We start from the raw sequence: 24,581 nt of genomic DNA, 5'->3' as shown, positions 1-24,581 counted from the left end.
CCATCCCCCCGGGGGGGTGATTTCTCGCTTTCTGTCTCTCTGTCTCTCTCTGTCTCTCTGGCGAGTGCACGCACCCTACAGCAAAAACCTCTCCAAAAAAAAATTGGGACCAGCAGGTGGTGTGGTGGTTAAGGGTGCTGGACTCCCACACGGCCAAGTGCAGTTTGAGTCCCAGACCTGGCGGCTTGCTTTCTCACTCTCTCTTTCACTCTGTCCCTCTCTGGTCAAATTTAAATAAATAAATAAAGTTAAAATAATCAAAATAATTCTTAAAAAAGAAAAAAAATACACACTGGGCGCGTGTGCGTGCGTGCCCAAAATCCCAAGAGGGAAATGGAGGAGAAAGGACTGCAGGATAGCCATTCCCCCGAGGGGTGATTTCTCACTTTCTCTTTATGTCTCTCTGCTCTCTAGCAAGCATACGCTCTGTATAGCAAAATTCATCTCTAGAAAAAAATATACAGAGATTAATATTATGTCGATTCAGCAGGGCTACTGTAATATACACCCTGCCCTGTAGAGGACAAGGAAACAAAGAGCTTAAAAGACAGAATGCTAGTATAGACGCTAAATTTACTATTCATAAACTTGAGATACTAACATTTAAAGTAAGCATCCAAACATCTGGGCCCCCTGACATGCCGCTCACTGTGCTAGACTACACGTAAGATTCTGTGGTAGAGGGGTGACCTTACCCAAGTGATGATAGTAGACGTGAGCTGTAAAAAGGCGATCAACCCGTCTTGCTCCTTCTGGGTGATGCCACGTAAAGGAAGGTGACGGTACTGGACACTATCCGCACTCGGAAGATCTTTCCGGAGGTGTTCATGGTAAAGCATTAAGGAGTGAAAGAAATGTTCCCAGGAAACAGGACTGCCACCTGCCCCCTGAATATTTTCAACTGTAAAAACAATACAGAATTGTCTTTCCAAAAGGTCTAGTCATTATTTGGAAATAGAAATTAATTTAAAACAATAAACTCTGTTTGCCCTTGTCAGATGAGCTCATAAAGATTTACATAAATTCTTATTTGTTATGCTGAACTGTATTTCATAAAGGAGAATGGCAAAATCCCCCAACCCAGGAGGCTATTAACAAAGCAGCACTGTGTACAAGAACCAACAGTGTGCTTTTTTCCCTCTATTATTACAAAAATAACTTAAACCCCTGGTAGAACCTCGCCCAGATAACCAATATTCTCCCCTAGGCAGTGGGGTACCGAACTCCAGAGCGTAACAACAGACTTCAGCAACATCCAGGTTTCCTTACCGTGACTGCTACCATTGACTTTGAGCAGGCTGAAGCAATAATGGGCACACTGGGGCCCATTGGCCAAGCCCTGCAGCATTTTCAAGTAAGGAATATAAATAGTTGGAGGCAGCAGGTCACCCATTTGCCTAACAAATTTTGACAAAACAACCTGAAATAAAGAAAAAGTGTATATAAAGCATATCTTAACTTTAAGGCAACATGAACAAAAGAACTACACGTGACCATGCACAATTGTGGAGTGTTTTCTTTCTCTCTCCAGCAATTAAAAATTATTAATATTGGGCCCAGCAGATGGCGTAATGGTTATTGTCACTGGACTCCCATGTAGTCAACCGTGGTCCAAGTCCTGGACCCGGTGGCTTAAACTCACACCAAGCGTGTGTGCATGTGTGTCCAGGATCTGGAGAGGAGAATGGAGGAGAAGGGATTGTGGCCATCCCCCCGGGGGGGTGATTTCTCGCTTTCTGTCTCTCTGTCTCTCTCTGTCTCTCTGGCGAGTGCACGCACCCTACAGCAAAAACCTCTCCAAAAAAAAATTGGGACCAGCAGGTGGTGTGGTGGTTAAGGGTGCTGGACTCCCACACGGCCAAGTGCAGTTTGAGTCCCAGACCTGGCGGCTTGCTTTCTCACTCTCTCTTTCACTCTGTCCCTCTCTGGTCAAATTTAAATAAATAAATAAAGTTAAAATAATCAAAATAATTCTTAAAAAAGAAAAAAAATACACACTGGGCGCGTGTGCGTGCGTGCCCAAAATCCCAAGAGGGAAATGGAGGAGAAAGGACTGCAGGATAGCCATTCCCCCGAGGGGTGATTTCTCACTTTCTCTTTATGTCTCTCTGCTCTCTAGCAAGCATACGCTCTGTATAGCAAAATTCATCTCTAGAAAAAAATATACAGAGATTAATATTATGTCGATTCAGCAGGGCTACTGTAATATACACCCTGCCCTGTAGAGGACAAGGAAACAAAGAGCTTAAAAGACAGAATGCTAGTATAGACGCTAAATTTACTATTCATAAACTTGAGATACTAACATTTAAAGTAAGCATCCAAACATCTGGGCCCCCTGACATGCCGCTCACTGTGCTAGACTACACGTAAGATTCTGTGGTAGAGGGGTGACCTTACCCAAGTGATGATAGTAGACGTGAGCTGTAAAAAGGCGATCAACCCGTCTTGCTCCTTCTGGGTGATGCCACGTAAAGGAAGGTGACGGTACTGGACACTATCCGCACTCGGAAGATCTTTCCGGAGGTGTTCATGGTAAAGCATTAAGGAGTGAAAGAAATGTTCCCAGGAAACAGGACTGCCACCTGCCCCCTGAATATTTTCAACTGTAAAAACAATACAGAATTGTCTTTCCAAAAGGTCTAGTCATTATTTGGAAATAGAAATTAATTTAAAACAATAAACTCTGTTTGCCCTTGTCAGATGAGCTCATAAAGATTTACATAAATTCTTATTTGTTATGCTGAACTGTATTTCATAAAGGAGAATGGCAAAATCCCCCAACCCAGGAGGCTATTAACAAAGCAGCACTGTGTACAAGAACCAACAGTGTGCTTTTTTCCCTCTATTATTACAAAAATAACTTAAACCCCTGGTAGAACCTCGCCCAGATAACCAATATTCTCCCCTAGGCAGTGGGGTACCGAACTCCAGAGCGTAACAACAGACTTCAGCAACATCCAGGTTTCCTTACCGTGACTGCTACCATTGACTTTGAGCAGGCTGAAGCAATAATGGGCACACTGGGGCCCATTGGCCAAGCCCTGCAGCATTTTCAAGTAAGGAATATAAATAGTTGGAGGCAGCAGGTCACCCATTTGCCTAACAAATTTTGACAAAACAACCTGAAATAAAGAAAAAGTGTATATAAAGCATATCTTAACTTTAAGGCAACATGAACTTGCTATTAAAGACTACACATGTTGTAAAACTAATGAAGTAGTTTTGTTTATGCTAGAGAGGACAGACACTCACCAGAGAGAAAGAGACAGACAGAGCGAGATAGAGAGGAGAAAGCATCCACCACGGGGAGTGATCATGTCCCAAGCCCTTCTCCTCCATCTCTCCTTCCTTTTGGGATTTTGGGCACACAAGCATATGCACCTAACAAGTTTCTCAAGCTCACAGATCCCAACTGCGTGGCTGGCATGTAGAATCCAGCTGCCTTATCCACTAGAATACGGAGTGAGCCTAAAGAATTCCGATTTAACCCTCATAAAAGACAAAACAAACTCGTATTCTACTTACGAAAAACTATTTTATTTCAAGGTTGCCTTACAAAATTTAAAGCAATTATAGAATAATATCTTTATGAACATAAAGTCCATTTTCTCTAAAATACCTGAATGTCACAAAACAGACTACTCTTGGCCTAGTCTAGTGGGACAGTCAATACAAACTGAACTGTAGGCTCAAAGCCACATTGATGATGGTGGGTTAGATCTCCAGGCTGTCTTGAATGCTCGCATGCTCAAGAATATAACAAGCTGAAGGACTGGGGACAAGGCGATCCAGGCATGAGAAGAACTGTCAAGGATGCCTCAAGCTCTCTCTCTTGTGCATGTACGCTCCTGCACTCTGTCATGAATAAAATAATTTACTCATTCAAAATTAACCAGCAAGTTCAAAAATATGTTTATTCAAAACCTAGTTTTACTGTTTACAGAGATTTTTGCTAAGGGGCGAGTGCGCTCACCAAAGAGATAAAGACAGAAAGTGAGAAATCAGCCCGCAGGAGGAGATGGCCACACGTAATCCCTTTTCCTCCATTTTCCTCTCACTAGCAACCATGGCAAGATGTTAACATAGGAAATTAATATGTTAGATTTTCATTATAATTATTCTCTCTACCATATGATTCTAATATTCCATAACGAAAGGTTTTTCTAAAGCCAGCAGGTGGCACAGTGATTAAGGCACTGGACTACACATGGCTGACTCCAGGTCAACCATGGTTCAAGTCTCACATCTGGTAGTTTGAAAATCATGCTGGGTGCATGTGTGCATGCCCAGATCCCAAGAGGAAAATGGAGTAGAAGAGACTGAGGTGTGGCCATCTTCCATGGAGGGTGATTTCTTAATTTCCTTCTCTATCTGTTTATCTATCTCTGGTGAGCACATGTACACTAAGGCAAAAATCTAAAAAAAAAAAAAAAAAATTTTTTTTCTCAATCTTTACATTTTTTTAAGAATTATTTTATTTAACTTTATTTATTTATTTTAATTTGATCAGAGAGGGACAGAGTGAAAGAGAGAGAGAGAGAGAGCAAAAGTGAGAAAGTAAGACGCCAGGTCCGGGACTTGAACCATGGTTGGCCATGTGGGAGTCCAGTGCCCTTAACCAACATGCCATCTGTTGGTTCCACTTTTTAAATTGTTAAATAGGGTCTACAGAAATTTTTTTAAATGGAAGAAAAAATTAATGCAATCTAACAGATACAGTAAAACGAGACATTTGATCCTTGACTCTAGAAAAAAATGAAAACTATACAGCATGAAATTTTCTAGAACAGAAATTCCAGAAAGATGAATGCTGATACAATAATCATTTTATTTGCTTCTGTACATCATACTTTAGTTCATACAGGGTAGAAAATGAACTTTTTGCTTACATTATCTACAGACTCATAGGCATTTTATCATCAATTAAAACTTCTTAGCCTTGGGGGACCAGCAGTTGGCGTAACGGCTATGTCGCTATGTCGCTGATCTGGTGGCTTAAACTCATGCCAGGTGCATGTGCGTGCCAAGATCCCAAGATGAGAATGGAGGAGAAGGGATTGCGACCATTCCCCCGGGGCGTGATTTCTCACTTTCTATCTCTCTGTCTCTCTCTGTCTTTCTGGCAAGCACACACACCCTATAGCAAAAACGTCTTAAAAAAAAAAAAAAATCACACTGGGTGTGTGTGTGTGCATGCCCAAGATCCCAAGAGGAGAATAGAGGAGAAGGGACTGTGGCATGGTCATCCCCCTAGGGGGCGATTTCTTGCTTTCTGTCTCTCTCTGGTGAGCGCATGTGTCCTATAGCAAAAAAAACTCTCAAAAAAAAAAAAAAAACTTTTTTAGCCTTGGGACCAGCAGATGGCATAACGGTTATGTCACTGGACTCCCATGCAGTCAATTGCAGTTCAAGTCCTGGATCTGGTGGCTTAAAACTCAACGGCATGTGCGTGTGCAGTCAAGTCAGTGGCATGTGCCTGTGTGCTCAAAATACCGAGAAAGGAAAAGGGATTGCGGCATGGCCATCCCCCTGGGGGATGATTTCTTCCTGTTTCTCTGTCTTTCCATTGAACATACACACCCTATAGTAAAAACCTCTAAAAAGAAAAAAGAAACAAACAAACAAACAAACAGGGCCAGCAGGTAGTGTGGTAACTAAGGTGCTAGACTCCAACATGGAATGACCGTGGTTCAAGTCCTGGACCTGGCAGCTTGTTTTCTCACTTTCTCTCTGTCTCTCTGGTCAAATTAAAATGTAATAACAATAAATAAAATTTTTTTAAGAAAAACCTTCTTAGCCTTTTTCTTTTATGCTTATACTTCTCCTGTCTTCCCCAGCTATGTAAACATTGGCTACTGGCATGCTATAGAGCACAGACTAAAATACTAATAAAATTCAAATTAATGATACATAAGGAGACTAGATGCCTTTCTGCCTCTAATGATCCAACAAATTACCTAAGAAACAGCCGACTACATAAATTCCAAAATATCAGAACTTAAATTTAAGGGTTTCAGAGACCAGCAGAAAGCATAAAGGTTACATCACTGGACTTCCATGTATTCGACTGTGGTTCAAGTCCCAGACTCAGAGGCTTAAAACTTGCACCAGGTGCGTGTGTATGCGTGCCCGAGATCCCAGGAGGAGAATGGAGGAGAAAGGATTGCAGCATGGTCATTCCCCCTGGGGGGTGATTTCTCGCTTTTGTCTCTCTGGCAAGCGCACGTGCCTGTAGCAAAAATCGCTCTCTTAAAAAGAAAAAATTAAAGTTTCTAATTTTCCTAAATAAAAGTCAGAAGTATAAATTTCTAAAGGCTGCATTAGTGGTCATTTGTATTAACAGCAATGCATCAGGAAGTAACATCATTCATGTTGTGCAAAGCTCCCAATTATCCCACCTCTGAGCATTAAAGTAGAAAACCCAAAGACCCACCTGGCGTTGAGGGGGTCGCTGATGAGCAACTCCTAGGTAAGAACCCATGATAGTGGGAGTCTGAAGAGGCTCCGAGGGGCACCAATATTCTAGAGCAAGCTCCAAATGAAAAGGGTTCTTTTTATATAGCTCACCGATCTGCAAAGAGTAAGCAAATGCTGGAAAAATGCCTCTAACTAAAAATTACTTTATTAAAAACATACATGTGTGTTGAATTCACTTGTGGATTTAAAGTATTAGATCTACAATTTAGGGAAGTTAGGGAAAATAAATCATGAACGAGGCAGCAATGATAAGCTATCCAATACAGTGGCTTACCAAGAGCATCAAGTGTTCCAGATCCCTTCGAAGTGAAATGGGAGGTTCATTTCCCATCTGCAGGCTCATGTGGATCATTCGAGCATCTTCGTCTGCCCGATTCCTGAGTTGTTTCACCTATTACATTCATTAGATATGGTTCAATAGGTAAACTTACTATATCTGAGTTAATGATGAACAAAATCAAGGCGGCCATCTTAACAGTGATTACATACTAAGTAAATAGTTAGACTATATCTTCAAGAAGAAATTAAGCTACAACTTTTTCCGCAATATAAGTATCCATAATTTACTATATCTTAAAATTCCAATACATTTACCACTCTAGAGAAGTTTATCCAGTGTTTCTAATAGGGACATTATTGACATCTGAGATAGGACATTTCTTCATGAGGTTAGATCATACTACAGGCTGCAGAACATTTACCATCTCTTGAACTACCTACTAACCACCAATAACAACACTACAAGTCATCTTAACAAGCATAGCAGCCCTGCCCATTTCCCAAACATGTTCTGAAATTATAAGCCCAGCTGATATGCCTCATTAATACCTATGTGAACCAAATGCAAACAGAAGTGAAAAGCTACTTCTTACTTTAAAAAAAAAAAAAATCATAGCTAGACAAATCCACAATTAATAGTTGGAGATTTTAATACTCTTCTCTTGATATTCAATAGAACAAGTAAGCCCAAGGATGGCATGACAGGCAGGAGCATGCTTCTCTGCAATGTTGCAGCCCTCTGGGTAATTGGGTCCAGACCCCAGGTCTAACTGAAACAGGCCGAGTGTGCAGTGTACACCTGTGATCCTCAGTGGCCGGAAGGCTCGGAGAGGGAATCACAGCATGAGGAGACCCTGTCTCTCTTCTGCATGCATGCACACATGTGCACGCTTCTCTCTCTCAAAACAAATAAACTTGGAAAAAAGTACACAGAAAATCAGTAAGGTTATGGAAAAATTGAACAACTATTATAAACCTGCTTGGCCTAATTGACATTTATAGAACACTCCACAGGAGAGCAGCCAACTCTACGTTCTTTTCAGGTATACACAGAACATTTATCAAGATAAGCAATATTTTGAGCCACAAAACAAACCTTATTTAACACAACTGAAATTCTATAAAATCCTCTGACCACAATAGAATTAAACTAGAAATCAGTGACAGGCATTATTTTTCCATGTTCGTATTTTCTCTCTCCAACTAAATTATAAATTCTTTGCTTGGCACAGAATAATCTTCTACTTAATTGTCTTCTTTATAACCCTTAGCATAATACGTAGAATTTGGAGCCAGCAGGTGGCATGGTGGTGGATAAGGCTCTGGATTCCCACATGGCCAGACACGGTTCAAGTTCCAGACATGGCAGCTGTCTCTCTCTCTCTCTCTCTCTCTGGTGAGCACATATTCTCTATAGCGAATTTAAAAATAAAATAATAATAAAATTAAATAAATAAATATTTTTTAAAAAATACCTAGAACTCAGGTAATGAGTAAGTGCTTCATACCTTGATTATTTTTTCTTTTGCTACCATACTAGGTACCTGCTCCCTTTGCCTTGTTTTTCAAAAGGTATGGTATCAGAACTACACAATATATTGCAATTACAGACCCCTTAGGGTACTAATTAATACACATACATGAAAATGATGGTTAAATATTCACACAAAAAAGGTGGGTTTTCTCCCTCATTTATTTCCTGCCACCACCATTTCAATGGCTTATTTGGCACAAAATGGCATACAAAAAATATGTTATGAACAAATTAACTGAAACGGTTCCAGGAATCCTTTTTTTGGACCACTGTAATAGCTCAGGCTATTTCGTCAAAAGCAGTCTTTACATTACAGCATCTTAAATCCATTCATTAATTTACCTTTATCCTTGCTGAAGCCCATTTTTTATACTAAAATTAAGAGCTGAAACAAGTATCATTTATAAAACAAGATTTTCTACTGTGCCTCTTCCATATCATATATAAAAACACTAAATAAGGTAACCTCAACTTCGTACCCTAGAGTAATACAGGGTTAATTTCTACTTACACGGGACTAGCAGGTGGTGTAATGGCTATGTCACTGGACTCCCATGTAGTCAACCGCAGTTCAAGTCCCAGACCCAGGGGCTTAAACTCACACCAGGCGCATGTGTGTGCATGCCCAAGATCCCAGAGAATGGAGGAGAAGGGATTGCAGTGTGGCCATCCCCCCTGGGGGGTGATTCCTCACTTTCTGTCTCTCTGTCTCTCTCTGTCTTTCTGGCGAGCACACGCGCCCTATAGCAAAAACCCCTCAAAAGAAAAAGAAAATTCTATCTACAGAAACATTTAATTTACTCATACTTTCTCAAAAACTATTCTCAATGTCAAATATTTCTGATTTACAAGCTATAACATAACTACCGTCAAATTTTAATATATACTAAAATATTTTACTTGTTTCCAAAACAAAAAGTTGATTAATCCATGAGCTTTAAATTTATTTTATAAAATTCGTTCATTTCTTTTTCCCATCTTACATTATTACACTCACCTTCATTGGCATAAGTGCAAGGAAGTCTGTGATGAGATTATGTATTCTGCGAATATAAAACTCCTCGAGATAGAAGTTTTCTGATGCCACTACAGATTCGGTGAGGAACAAGAAAACATTGTCAGCAATCGCGAGCTCTGCCATCGCTTCATCTGCTTCTGTGAATTCGGCCAGAGCTAGAAGTTGAGAAAAACAATACATGGAAGAAGTCATTAACCTCCTGGAGATTTAGTACCTCATGGCACTCTGTTAATGGTTTGAAATTCAGACCTCATGACCAGCAGATGGCATAATGACTATGTGCTGGACTCCCATGTAGTCAACTGTGGTTTGAGTCCTGGACTCGGCAGCTTAAAATTAAGAAAGGGAGAGAAAGCAAGCTGCCAGGTTAGGGACAACAAATGTGGTGAGCCATAGGAGAGTCCAGCATCTTCACCATGCCACCTGTCAGCCCCCACACTGCCTTATTTAATTTTTGGTTAAAAAATATTCCACGGGAGGTACCAACAGTTGGAGTAATGTCTACATCGCTGGACTTCCATGTAGTCAACTGCGATTCGAGTCCCAGACCCGGCAGCTTGAACTCACGCCAGGCACGTGTGCGTGCGTGCCCAAGATTCCAAGAAGAGAATGGAGGAGAAGGGATTGCGGCATTGCCATCACCCCTGAGGGGTGATTTCTCGCTTTCTGTCTCTCTGTCTCTCTCTGTCTTTCTGGTGAGCACACATGCCCTATAGCAAAACCTCTCCAAAAAAAAGAAATAAATAAATAAATAAAACTATTTATTTAGGTAATAAAATATCACTAATCTTAATGTAAGCTGAGTTGTAATACCTAAAAACAACATGCTAATAAACTTTTATGAAGTCTAGTGAAACTACAATAATTTTCATAAGTTTTTTTGTAGTTTATTTAATTTTATTCATTGTCATTATTTTATTTTATTCTTTTGAAGTTGACCAGAGAGGGACAGAGAGAGAGAAGGAAAATGAGAAAGCAAGCTGCCAGGTCTGGGATTCGAACTGCAGTCAGCCATGGGAGTCCAGCCATCTTAACCACCATGTCACCTGCTGGTCCCATTTTTATAAAATTTAAACATGCAGTAAACATGTTTGTTATAGTTTCCAGAAATTTATGAAGAGTAAAAAGTAATTTTCTCAAATGTCAATTCTTTGCTAAAAGTCATCTGCATTATTTCAAAAAGTGATCATTTCTGCAATATAAGTTATTTATCCTTTCCAGCATTTTTTAAATTCAAATTAACATATAAAAGTTCTTAGTAGTTTAAAAATTCTAATATTAAAGCTTATAAATGGGCATATACATGAGGGTCAGCAGGTGGCAGCAGGCACTGGACTCCCATATGGCCAACCACAGTTTGAGTCCTAGATGTGGTGGTTTGCTTTCTCACGCCCTCTATCTCTTTCTGTTACTCCCTAGTAAACACACATGCCCAATAGGAAAAATTTAAAATAATAATAATAATAATAAAGTAATTCTATCTTTTTTGAGAGACTTTTGCTATAGGGTGCTTGCCAGAGACACAGAGAGAGAAAGAAATCACCCCAGGAAGATGGCCATGTCACAATCGCTTCTCCTCCATTCTCCTCTCGGAATTTTGGGAATGCACATACACATGCCCAGCATGAGTTTCAACCCACTGGGTCTGGGACTTGAACAGCAATCAATCATGTGGAGGTCCAGCGCCTAATCAGTATACCTGCTGGCCCCAAATAATTATTTGGGGGAGGGGGGGGGCGCATGTACTTGTAGAACCAAAGATACTGAGTAGTCAAAGATGTGGGATTTGAAACATTCCAATCCTGTTCTTTATTTTTTTTTCTTTTTAAACATTTTGCCAGAGGGAGCATACACTCACTGGGGAAAGACACAGAGACAGACAGACAGATGGACAAAGAGGGAAAGTGAAAAAGCACCCCACCCCCCAATGGGGCATGGCCACACTAATCCCTTTTCCATTCTCCCCTCAGGTCAAAGGAACACTCATAAAGAAAAAAATATATATATTTGTACAAACTCCTTGGGAATAGCATGGCAGTAGTGGCCAAAATGATCTGAATTATACAAACGTAAGATACCAGAATCTGTTGACACTATAGGACTAGAAAAACACTGACATGGATTTCATGGATTTGCATAGATTATAAATTTGAATAAAGCCTTTCCAAATTTATCATAAAAACCTACAAAAATGGGCCAGCTGGTGGTGTGGTGGATAAGATGACTAGATCCCACAATGGTCAAGTGCACATTCAGAGTCCCAGACTCAGCAGCTTAAACATACCAGACGCATGTGCTCAAAATCCCAAGAGGAGAAATTGAGAAAGGATTGCAGCATGATTGTCCCCCATGGTGGGGGGGTGGGGGCTTCTCACCCCCACCACTCCCACTGCCACCTACTCCTCCACCAACCCCTTCTACTCTTTACTCCCCCACACTCCCACACCCTACAAGCACACAAGCCCTCTGGTAAAAAAATTTTTTAAGAAGAAAACCTACAGAATGACAATTCTTTGGTCCTCAAATTGACAAAAAAAAAAAAAAAAAAAAAGCTTAGTTCTCATTCTGTTAGAGTAAACCACTGAATATAAATAGCAGAATAGGCTACGATATAGTGAGTAACAAATAATTAGAAGTCAGAATTTCACATCTGTTCTGGTTTAATCCAGGTATTTCCTTTCTAATATATTTTATTTTAAAATAGTATTGGTTTTTGGGATTAGCAGGTGGCATGGTGGTTAAGGTGCTGGACTCCCACATGGCGAACTGCAGTTTGAGTTCCAGACCTGACAGGTTGCTTTCTCACTTTCCCTTTCTCTTTCTGTGTCTCCCTCTGGCAAGTACACATGCCCTATAGCACATTTTAATATATGTAATAAGAAATAAAATTAAAAATTAAAAAACTCTTTTAAAAAATAGTATAGGTTTTCAATTTGACAAAATGTGAAAAATTAATTTGTCAATGAACAAACCAAGAAGGAAAACATATAAAAGTAATAGTAAATTTCAATCACAGAAATATTCAGTGTGTTGACGTCATTTTAAATTTTAAACCCTCTTACTCTGGGGAACCAGCAGTTAGCGTAATGGCTATGTCACTGGACTCCCACGTAGTCGACCGCGGTTCGCGTCCCGGACCCGGTGGCTTAAAACTCACACCGGGCGCGTGTGCGTGCGTGCCCAAGATCCTGAGAGGAGAATGGAGGAGAAGGGACTGCGGCGTGACCATCCCCCCTGGGGGGTGATTTCTCGCTTTCTGTCTCTATGTCTCTCTCTGTCTGTCTGGCGAGCGCACGCACCCTACAGTGAAAATCTCTTAAAAAAAAAAAAAAAAACCTCTTACTCTGAAGGTTAAGACCATTGTCATTGAGTCCAAGAAATGGAAATAAATATTTCATATCATTTGTTTTGGAAGAAAAGGGAAAAGAGATCTCTATTCACTATGACATTACAAAGTTTCATTTGATACAACTCTAGGAACACTTGTATGCTCATGATTATGTATGTCGAAAATAACACCCCCTCCCAAAATTTCACTAAAATGCCAGTATGCTATACTATAACTATAAACAATTTACCTGTCACGTCAGGTAGCTGGGAGATTCCTCTCAATGCTAGTGCCCAGGCAAGTCTAATAATGGCCTGCAGCCCAGGTAGCTTCCAAGGCTGCGAGTCTTGGAGACGAGAGTGAATTGTTGCAATGTACTGCCTCTCTGTCAATAATGGAAGCTGATGAATCATATCTGAAAACACAGAAACAGACCATTTCACCAAAAAATACAGAAATTCTCACTTTTGATATATAAGAATAGATAAAAGACAGAAAATGTGAACACTGGCACCCAAAAAGTATGACTCTTTAACATAAATATTTAACATACCAAAAACTATATTAGTGTTAAGAAATACAAGGATGGCCCAGGGACAAGTGCTTAAGAAGCCAAATACCACATGGCTAACTAGCCAGTTCACATCCCAGACCTGGCAGCTTGAAAAACATGCCAAGTGGGCCAGCAGTGGCATGGTGGTGAAGGCATCAGACTCACATGTGGCTGACCAGTTTGAGTCCCGGACCTGGCAGCTTGATTATCTCTCTCTCCTCTTCTCTCTCTCTCTCTCTCTCTCTGTCCCGGACCTGGCAGCTTGATTTCTCTCTCTCCTCTCTCTTTCTCTCTCTCTCAGGAGAGTGCATGTGCCCATAGCAAATTAAAAATAATAATAAATAAAACTAAATAAATAATTCTTTAAAAAAGAAAAAAAAAAGCCAGGCATGTATGGAAGGATGCCCGAAATCCCAAAAAGAGGGAGAGGTGGAGAAGAGATTGACATGTAATCACACTCCACTGGAAGCAATGCTTTCTACCTCTGCCTCTCTGTCTCTGTCTCTCTCTGGAAAGTGCACATATACTCTGGCAATTAAAAAAAAATTAAAAGACAACAATTCTGAATTTTTTTCTAAAAGAATTATTCTATTTGACTCTACTTCACAGAAAATGTAGGTCAAATAATTATTAAAATTATAGTGCTGGGACCAGCAGTTAGCATAATGGCTATGTCTCTGGAATCCCATGCAGTCCACCGCGGTTCGAGTCCCAGACCCGGTGGCTTAAACTCACGCCGGGCGTGTGTGCGTGCATGCCCAAGATCCTGAGAAGAGAATAGGGGAGAAGGGACTGCGGCGTGGCCATCCCCCCTGAGGGGTGATTTCTCGCTTTCTGTCTCTGTCTCTGTCTTTCTGGCAAGCGTACGCGCCCTATAGCTAAAAACCTCTCCCCCAAAAAAAAAAAAAAAAATTATAGTGCTCATCCCTTACTGTTTACAAAAAAGGCTTGAAAATGTGAATAAATATTTAAAAAACAATTAAGTAAATTAGGCACATGTAACTCACAAACACATATTATATACTCTTAAACACTGCTCATTTTTGGGACCAAGAGATGGCATAATGGCTACGTCACTGGACTCCCATGTAGTCGACCGTGGTTCAAGTCCCAGACACAGTGGCTTAAACTCATCTTTGTGGTTATTTTTTAATACGATCTTGAATCTAAGTATTCAAATATGGGTGAACTGCATACATAAAAACAAAACAAACAATATTTTGTCTTAGTGTTAAAAGATGGCTCTTCTTGGGGCCAGTACTTAGCATAATGGCTATGTTGCTGGACTCCCATGTAGTTGACTATGGTTCGAGTCCTAGACCCGATGGCTTAAACTCACACCAGGCGTGTGTGTGCGTGCGTGGCCAATTACCCGAGAGGAGAAGGGAATGCAGGGTGGCCATCCCCCCTGGGGTTGATTTCTCACTTTGTCTCTCTGTCTCTCTTTCTGGCGAGCTCACACACCCTATAACTAAAACCCCTCCAAAAAAGTCCCTTTTTAAATGTTATTGCCACAATTTAAAATCTGATTTTTGAGATGAACATATTAAAAGGTATAAAATTCAGTACCATCTCGTTCCTCTGTAGTTTGTTCTATGAAACTGATATCGAAGCAGTACAGAAGTGCCATGAGAAGAGCCAGATTCACTGCATCCAGTGAGCCATTGGCCTCCACAGTCACTCTCTCCAAATGTCCGATGAGGAGCAGGGTGTCATCTTTGCCTAAAGGTGACTGGCAAGCCCAGGCGAAAAGGCTTTCTGCCAGAGACTGCCTACACTCCTTGATGAGATCAGAAACCTAGAATAAAAACGTATTTATCAGTATAAATAAATCACCATGAAACCTGGTCTTATCCCAAAGTGTAAACTTTCTTTTTTTTATTAATATAAAGACTAACAAAATAAACTTATCTGAATCTACAAGTGATCTAAAATCTCACCTCTGGAATTATGACCAAAACCTTTTATCTATTCCTCATCCCTAAATTTCTTAACAAAATTGGAAAAGCCAATTTCTTGAAAAGTTCATTTCAGAAAAAGAGTTAAAATGCTATATTAAAGGAGAGCTGAAACAATTGCAAGGCAGTTTCATAAACACATGTGTTAACATGCATTATCAATATTCCTGTGCCTAAAGTAGAAAAATAGTCTAATTTTCATGATTTTTCTGCCTCTGAGAATTGACACATAACCCATGGATTAATCTCATTGAATCCTTGCCTCTTTGCGATGTTTTTCACTGCCCAAACCTCTCTCGCGCTGTAGTTTCTCAAATTCATTATTCACATCAATCTGTGACACCAGAGTAAGAATTTTATACGTCAAGCCTTGCTCCATCAGCTCATCTGTAAAGCGTGTTATCATGGAAACCAGCTCCGGACTGTAATGAAAATAAATCAATACACAAAGTTAGGGTGAACAATAATGCTTACACTTCCTTATAATATAATAGACATAGCAAACGCTCTTTTGACTATATGTTGCATTACACAAAATAACCAGAATGAATTATTGTATAACCTAGTTCTTTTCATCCTTCCTAGATCACTGAGCTTCAATATATTTCTAACCAGGTGTAATTAAGTTATTTGTCATTTGTAAACAAAATAAAGCAGGTAAAAATTGTTGTGTCAGGAGATCAGCAGATGGTGTAATGGTTCTATGGCTAGACTCCTACATGGCTGACTACAGTTCGAGTCCTGGACCTGGTGGCTTGAAATTCCTGCAGGCGTGTATGCATGCATGCCCAAAATCCTGAGAGGAAATGGAGGAGGGATTGCAACATGGCCATTCCACTCCCAGGGAGTTTCTCATTTTCTGTCTGTCTCTCTGTCTCTCTAGTGAGCACATGCACCCTACAGCAAAAGTCTCTCTTAAAAAAACTTGTGTCAGGGACCAGCAGATAGTGTAATGGCTATGTCGCTGGACTCCCACGTAGTTGACCACGGTTTGCGTCCCAGACCCGGTGGCTTAAAACTCACGGCAGGCGCGTGTGCGTGCATGCCGAAGATCCCGAGAGAAGAATGGAGGAGAAGGGATTGCGGCGTGGCCATCCCCCCGGGGGGTGATTTCTCGCTTTCTGTCTCTCTGTCTCTCTCTGTCTGTCTGGCGAGTGCACGTGCCCTATAGCAAAAACCTCTTCAAAAAAAAAAAACTTGTGTCAGGCCAGCAGGTGGCATGGTGGTTAAGGCACTGGACTCTCGCATGGCCTACCACAGTTCATTCCCAGACCTGGTGGTTTGCTTTCTCACTTTCTCTCTCTCTCTGTCTCTAACTGGTGAGAGTACATTACCAAATTAAGTAATAATAATAAATTAAAGAATTATTTTTAAAAATACTATCGTGTCATTCTTAGTAGAAATAAAGAAGTTTATTTAACTCAACTTACATTATATATTTCGCTTATATTATACATCTTAAGAAACTGTTATTTCTAAAAATGTAACTCTTCAAGTAATGCCAAATTAATCTCTGAAATCTCAAATAGCATACAGACCTGAGTTCTAGGGTCCATGTTTTTCCGCGTCTAGACTGTATCAAGGCTTTTAAGGAATTTGCAATGCACCGCTTTCCATCCCAATATAAAAGAACAGCTACTAATCCTCTGGTAAGGCCAGGAAAGTGTGGCTGTTGGTGTTCTCCTAAAAAGGAACGTTTAAAACAATTTAACAAATAAACACATGCGTTTAGGATAAAACAAAAATCCTTATACTAAGATGAATTCAAAGAATCATAGGCTCTCAGAGTTTCAGGGGCCCTTCATGTCCTCTCTGTCAGACATCGTCCACTATTTTATTCCTTGCAGACGTTCTCAAGGGGCCATTCGACCTACACCCACACTAGCAAAAACATGGAATTCATCATTTTCTAAATGCTTACAATTTCACATTCATCTATAATTTCCATACACAGGTGAGAATCTTGGTCTCGCTATTGTGCACCGAATCTAATTTCATTCAATGCCCATTGTACTCGTTCTCATATGAAATCTTCCACATATTTGGAAGTTACTTCCCTTGTCTTCTCTTTTAATTAAATAATATATTTTTCACATTTTAAGTTTTACACATCCTTTTAATACTCTTTGAAGGAATTTCACTTTTTTTTTTTTTTTTTGCAGGGAACCTCATTTGGAAGTCTCAGATTCAGCTTTCTTCTCCCCTTGTCTCAATCATGCCTCCATGACTCTGCCTTTAGCTCCCAATTCATCACTGTGTTTCGGCCTCCTGTAAGCTCATTTCCTCTGCCAAGATGTCTTTCATCCTCCTAAGGACAAAACTATTCCACTGGATATATGCCTATTCATTTTCCAACACCTACCTTAAACCTCAGGATCTTTGTGAAGACTTCTCTATACAATCTAAGGGTCAGTTTAAATCCCTTCTGCTAGACCATTGCAGGTCTTGCATTAGTGCACTTAACTGTGCTGAAATTATTTATTTCTACATCTTTTGCAATTACTAGACTCCTCCTTTCTAGTTGAGGTTTTATTCCTCTTTATATTACAGTGTCTGGCACATGGCAGATAAGAACAAACTGCAAAATGAAAGTTCTGAGTTAACCCAAAACTTAAGTGTGGCGAGGTAACATCCGCTTCACAGAACGGGAAAACTATCTTCCTTGTTCCCATTGTTGTATTTCTTCTAATGCTTCCTTAGGTCAAAAAGAATACTTAGCAGCCAATTGCTTCACACTAATCTTTTGTCCAACTAAAATGCTTATTTTACATGGCTTCTCTATTATAAACTGCTTGTTTTGGGACCAGCGGTTGGCATAATGGCTATGGCACTGGACTCCCATGTAGTCCACCGCAGTTTGAGTCCCAGACCCGGTGGCTTAAACTCACGCCAGGTGCATGTGCGTGCGTGCCCAAGATCCCGAGAGGAGAATGAAGAAGGGATTGCTGTGTGGCCATCCCCCCGGGGCCCTGATTTCTTTCTTTCTATCTCTCTGTCTCTGTCTTTTTGGTGAGCGCACGTGCCCTATAGCAAATACTTCTCCAAAAAATAAATAAATAAATAAACTGCTTGTTTTATGGGAATTTCTTTTTTTTGGAGAGGTTTTATTGCTATAGGGCGTATGTGCTCGCTAGAAAGACAGAGAAGGACAGAGAGACAAAGTGAGAAATCACCCCCTGGTGGGGATGGCCACGCCACAATCCCTTCTCCTCCATTCTCCTCTCGGGATCTTGGGCATGCGCGCACACGCACCCAGCGTGAGTTTAAGCCACCAGGTCTGGGACTCGAACCGCAGTCGACTACATGGAGTCCAGCGACATAGCCATTACGCCAACTGCTGGCCCCGATCTTTTCATCTTTAAAGTCACCTTTGTTTCCACCTCAAGCATCCACTGCTTGCTATGCCTGTAACAGCCTTGCCCAGAGATCTGAGCAGCTGGCACCTACTAATTATTCAGGTCAGATATTGCCCTCTCAGAGAGGTCTTCTCTAAGTACTCTGCTTACAGTTACTCCAACCAGCACCCCCACATCTCAGCATCCCACTGGCTCACAGTTTCTTCCGAGTACTCAGTATTATTGATACTATCTTATTTTTAACCTATTCGTTATCTGAATCATCCCCTCATACAGAAGCCCCAAGGTCAGCCCTGCAGTAGAGTGTGACAGCACCGCACGGAGGAAACCAGGCTGCGCACGGCTAAGCAGAGTGGAAATTCCAGCCTCAGTGGCCTGAAAAACACACCAGGCATACGTGTGCACCCAGGATCCCGATAGGATAGAGAATTGGAGAAATAAATACTGCAATATGACCAGACCCCATTGGAAGATGCACTCTTAGGATCTGTTGTGTGTACACGTACTCTCTGGCATTTAAAAATTTAAAAAAAGAAACCCCCCCAAAAAAATCAGTGATCCTAAGTTCGTACTCATTGTATGAATAATGCTTTGTACTATAAAATGTCTGCAATGCTACCAATCACCTTTGGTAATAAATCAGGTAAAAGCCTCTCTTAAAAACTATTCAATTACCAGGACCAGCAGATGTGTGTAATGGCTATGTTGCTGGACTCCCATTTGGTTGACTGTGGTTCAAGTTCCAGACCCGGTGGCTTAAACTCATGCCAGGCATGTGTGCATGCATGCCCAAGATCCTAAGAGGAGAAGAGAGGAGAAAGGATTGCAGCATGGCCAGCCCCCTGGGTGGGGGGGTGATTTCTTACTTTCTATCTCTTGTCTCTGTCTTTCTGTTGAGCACACTAGTCCTATAGCAAAAACCTCTCCCCCTCCAAAAAAAACTGTTCAATTATCTTTTTTTAAAGAATTATTTCATTTAATTTTATTTATCCATTTATTTATTCATTTTAATTTGGCCAGGGAATGAGAGAGAGATAAAGTGAGAAATCAAGCCGCCAGGTCCAGGACTTGAACCATGGTCAGCTATGTGGGAGTCTAGCACCGTTAACCACCATGCCACCCCCACCCCAAAACTGTTCAATTACCTTTAACAGTTCTAATAGTTAAACAAAAGCCTTCTGCAACCTCTCTCTCTCTCTCTTTTTATTTGCTATAGGACATGTGCGCTCACAAATAGAAAAAGAAAGGATGGTCACTACCCCCTCCTCCATTCTCCCCTCAGGATTTTGGGCACACATGCACACATGCCCAGCATGGTTTTCAAGTCGCTGAAATCAGTACTCAAATTGCAGTTGGCCATGTAGGACCCAGCTGCCTTGCCTCCACACCACCTGCTGACCTCAAATGCCTTCTCTTTAATCGAAGATAAACAAAAGGAAATATTTTGAATATGGTTTTGTCAAATGAACTAAATACTTAGAAAATTATTTTGGAATTTAAACAACATAACATTTTTAACTACGAGTGAATGATTTTATCAGTCTGCATGGTCTTACCATAGTTTCAGTTAAATGTCAACCTACCAGCGAGGAGAAGCTCCACAGCTGCCAATTCTCCAATATCAAAAAGGTCACTGAGAATAAAGGCTTCTTTAATGAGCTGTTCAGGAAGAAGTCGGGTCCCCTGTTGACCCTGGATGGCAACTCCCTCTGTACTGGCTTTCTGAACCTTTTCATGCTGTTGAACATTTTTTGGCTACAATGACAACATTGTAATCATGTTAGGAAAATTACACAATGGAGACAAGTGTTACCTACAAAAGTTAATTCCTGGTAATACAAACTGGTAACAAGGCGGAAAGTTACATTTCTTATCAGGTTATCTAGAATTAGATATTTATGTGGCAACATTTTGTGTTAACCTTCAACTTCTTAATACTACCTTCTCTAACTGTGCTAACCTCTGAACTATAAAATTTGGAGAAAACATACAAAGTAGCTCGTTATTTTTAAATTTGCTAAAGAGGTCCAGTCTCTATGGCATTGTCAGTATCATCCTGAACTCCAGGAAGCTACAGGGCTGACAAGAGGCTCAGATCCCTGGCCCAGCCAATGTGAAACATGCTGGGTGCACACACATGTACCTTGTGCATGTATCGAAACTTAGATGAGCTGGAAGGCTAATGGAAGAGGACTGCGGTATAACAAAGCTCTATCGAGGCTGCTTCTCTCTCACTTGTGCGCAAACACCCTCTCTATAGGAATAAAAATCAAAAGCTTTTCAAGTTTCTAAATAACTTTTCCGATTATATATTTCAAAATAAAAACAGGATGGTCTTCAAATGGGGAGTCGTAAATGGATATGTGAGTTGTTCAATTATTTTAGTACAGTGAATAATTATTTACTCATATTACATAAAATGTGGTCTTATTTCCTAAAGGTTATTCAGTCCAAATATTTAACAAATGACGCAGAAGAAAGAATTACCTAATAGATCATAAAAATCTTAAAATTGTAAACCTTAAATAGAGCTATACACGTCATTTCATCTTGCTTCTCTATTACAGATGAAAAAAACTGACGCTCACATAACTCAGGTAACTTGTCCGTGATCGGACAGCTCTTAGAGAGCTAAGACTGGAACCCAGCTTAACTGGCTCCTTAAGGGAAAAAAAGAAAAAAAAGAAAAAAAATCTAAGTCTTACAACGCAACCCCATTATAGTTCTTAGATGACTTTGTTAGTGTATAAAACAAACGTGTCAAATAGTAAGGAGTAGAGTTTCCAAATTTGAATCCCCTCCACTTCACGCTTGCCTGCAAAAAATTCAATGTGCAGTAATTACAATATGCAAGCATTAATTAATTTGGCTAACACAAGTTACATAAATACCATTAACACTTAAAATCCTGAGGAGAATCTGGAAATGAAATCAAGCTTCCGAATTTAGGTGTATTATTAATTATATGTCAAAAATTCGAAGATAGCCAGTACTTCTGAAATATACTAAATTTCTTGTATCATTTTCAAATATTTATCTCCTTGCTAGAAATAAACACATTAACTTTTGCAGATTAAAAGAGATAGGACTGGTCCCATACTGCAGTAGTAAAGCACTGTGTGCTGGGAGCCAGATTCCACGTGGTTGGCAACTTGAATCCCGGACCTAGCAGCTTGAAAAACACACCAGATGCATGTGTGTCCGTCTAAAATCCTGACAGGATGGAGAACTAGAGGAAAACGGACTGCGGCATGACTGGGGAGGTGGTAGGGGGTTTCTCTTGGGCTCCACTGTGAGGCTGTTGCTTCATTTGTGCTCTGTCTACAGTGAGCACACACATCCTTTGCGATTCAAATATGTATATATATATATACACACACACACATATATATACATACATCGTCGGAAAAGTCATGACACATTTTTCTGTTTTTCTACACAAAAAAGTCAGGACTTTTCTAACTAGAGCTTCTTGAGGGACTAGCAGTTGGCATAATGGCTATGTCACTGAACTCCCATGTAGTTGACCACAGTTTGAGTCCCAGACCCAGGGGCTTAAATTCACACCAGGTATGTGTGCGTGAGTGCCCAAGATCCAGAGAGGGGAATAGAGGAGAAGGGATTGCGGCGTGGCCAATTCCCCTGGGGGCAGGGGGAGTAATTTCTTGCTTTCTGTCTCTCTGTCCCTGTATTTCTGGTGAGCACATGTGCCCTAAAGCAAGAACCTCTCCTAAATGAATGGATGAATGAATGAATGAATGAATAAGTAGAGCTTCGTGAAAAATTCTTTTTAAAAAATTTTTGCCAGAGGACACATATATTCACCACAGAGAAAACCAAAGGAGAGGCTGAGAAACCACTCCTGATGGGGAATGGTTATATCTCAATGCCTCCATTTCTCCCTCCTTTTGGAATCTGAAGCATGCATGTTCATGTGCCTGGAATGCTCCTCGAGTCACGGAGGTGAGGACTCTAACTGTCCACTAGGACATATTGGATCCAGTCAACTAAACAATCACACCAACTGGCCTGGAAAAATTATATTTTAAAAGAAAATTACTGAGGGGCCAGCAGGTGGCATGGTGATTAAGGGTGCTGGACACATGGTCAATCATGGTTCCAGTCCCAGACCTGGCAGCTTGCTTTCTCATATTCCATCTCTTTCTCTCTCACACTTTCCTCTCTAGTCAAATTGAAATAAATAAAGCTAAATAAAACAATTCTTAAAAGAAAAAAGAAAAATTACTGAAGCTGGTTGGTGGCATAGTAGTTAAGGCACTAGATTCCCACATGGCTGATTCAAGTTCAAGTCCCAGACCTAGAGGTTTGAAACTCTTGCCAGGTACATGTACAACTATCCCCAAAATCCTAAGAGGAGAATGGAGGAGAAGAGACTGCTACGTGGCCATTCCCCAAAGGTGATTTCTTGCTTTCAGTCTCTGCCTCTCCAGCGAGCATATGTGCCCTATCACAAAAATCTCTCAAAAAATAAAAATAAATTACCAGGACCAGCAGATGGCATGGTGGTTAAGGTGCTGGCCTCCCACATGGCCAACCATGGTTTAAGTCCCAGACCTAGTGGCTTGCTTTCTCACTCTCTCTCTGGTCAAACAAAAAAATAATAACAATAAAGAAAAATTTAATAAATAATATTTTAAGAGGTTTTCACTATAGGGTGCGTGCACTCACCAGACACACAGAGAGAGACAGAGAGATAGAAAGTGAGAAATCACCCCCCAGCGGGGATGGCCACGCCGCAATCCCTTCTCTTCCTTTCTCCTCTTGGGATCTTAGGCACGCACGTACACGCGCCCGGCGTGAGTTTTAAGCTGCCAGGTCCGGGACGCAAACCGTGGTCGACTACATGGGAATCCAGCGACATAGCCATTACGCTAACTGCTGGTCCCAATAATATTTTTTAAAAAGAAAATTACTGAAACACTGGAGTAAGACAAACAACATATTTTGTTTTATTTATATGCATTAAGAGTTTACATACTCCTACAACATTAAAAAAAAAAAACCAAGAAGGAAGAAAGAAAATTTCTTACTGGGTTTCTGAACAATGAGATGAAGTCAGGCTTGTGTTTCTTCAGAATCAGGTCAAGAAGGTGAACAGCTTCGGGTTGTCTTCTCCAAAGAGCGTTTCCTACTGTTTGCCAAATGTCCTTGTATGGACCCCATAGACTAGCAGCTTAAAGACAAAAATAAAACCAGTATCAACTAGAAGAGACCTCTGAAAAATGAAGTGACTTTTCACCTACACATTTTAGTCATCCTCACGGCTACTTTTTAATATAAGGGATTTTTTTTTATTTTATTCATTGTCATTATTTTATTTATTTCATTGAAGTTGACCAGAAAGAGAGAAGAAAATTGAGAAAGCAAGTTGCCAGTTCCAGGACTTGAACCACGGTCAGTCATGTGGGAGTCCAGCCGCCTTAATCACCATGCCACCTGCCAGTCCCAATATAAGGTATTTATATAGCAACCAAACATTAATATAAAAGCACAGTTTATTAGAATTCTCTCTCTGGCAAGTGCTCTTTAACAAACTAAAAACGGGGAGGGGAGGGGAGGGGAGCTCCGGCACTAGTGCACAGTGTCTGGGACACAGGGCAGAAGCTCAGATACTGTTGCACCAATTACTGGCTCCAATAAAAAATGTTTCTGTTTAAAAAAAAAATAATGCTCAAAGATTGCTAGGGGATGGCTAAATTCGTGCAATATATAAAGGATGGGGGCCAGCAGGTGGCATGGTGGTTAAGATGCTGAATTCCCACACAGCAAGTCATGGTTCAAGTCCCAGACCTAGCAGCTTGCTCTCTCTCTCTCTCTCTCTCTCTTTCTCTCACTCCCTCTCTTTACACCTCCTGCTCCCTCTCGCTCTCTGGTGAGCACACATACCCTAGAGCAAATTATGAAAAAAGTAACAATACTAATAAATAAAAATAATTCTTTTTGAAAATTGGGTTCGGAAAAGTCATGATGTATTTTTCTACGTTTTTCTACACTAAAATGCATAACTTTTCCAACAATCTAATATTTGAAGGATGGAGAAAAATCTGGGTGACA

At 40.5% G+C, this 24,581-nt stretch overlaps 1 protein-coding gene across 2 annotated transcripts in view; it reads right to left on the bottom strand.

Moving 5' to 3' along the window:
- The window catches only part of NUP205 (nucleoporin 205), a 168,003-nt gene that overhangs the window by 66,462 nt on the left and 76,960 nt on the right, over nucleotides 1–24,581 (bottom strand). The window contains exons 1-11 of one of the 2 annotated variants that reach the window (XM_027770489.1): nucleotides 23,558–23,695; nucleotides 20,090–20,261; nucleotides 16,689–16,833; nucleotides 15,413–15,572; nucleotides 14,762–14,990; nucleotides 12,890–13,054; nucleotides 9,291–9,466; nucleotides 6,755–6,871; nucleotides 6,437–6,574; nucleotides 2,975–3,125; nucleotides 2,401–2,606 (exon numbers count right to left, since the gene is read on the bottom strand). In XM_027770489.1, coding sequence (XP_027626290.1) covers nucleotides 2,401–2,606; nucleotides 2,975–3,125; nucleotides 6,437–6,574; nucleotides 6,755–6,871; nucleotides 9,291–9,466; nucleotides 12,890–13,054; nucleotides 14,762–14,990; nucleotides 15,413–15,556 — 1,326 coding nt within the window. In that variant the 5' untranslated portion in view covers nucleotides 15,557–15,572; nucleotides 16,689–16,833; nucleotides 20,090–20,261; nucleotides 23,558–23,695. Of the gene's footprint in view, nucleotides 1–2,400; nucleotides 2,607–2,974; nucleotides 3,126–6,436; nucleotides 6,575–6,754; nucleotides 6,872–9,290; nucleotides 9,467–12,889; nucleotides 13,055–14,761; nucleotides 14,991–15,412; nucleotides 15,573–16,688; nucleotides 16,834–20,089; nucleotides 20,262–23,557; nucleotides 23,696–24,581 lie in introns of those variants that run through there. The other variant, XM_006145012.3, reaches the window with a different exon arrangement.

The sequence above is a fragment of the Tupaia chinensis genome, unplaced genomic scaffold, assembly GCF_000334495.1.
Source record: "Tupaia chinensis unplaced genomic scaffold, TupChi_1.0 Scaffold000140_1, whole genome shotgun sequence".
NCBI classification, from domain to species: Eukaryota; Metazoa; Chordata; class Mammalia; order Scandentia; family Tupaiidae; genus Tupaia; species Tupaia belangeri.
Note: the sequence above shows the minus strand (reverse complement) of the source record. Positions and strands in the feature narration are given on the sequence as shown.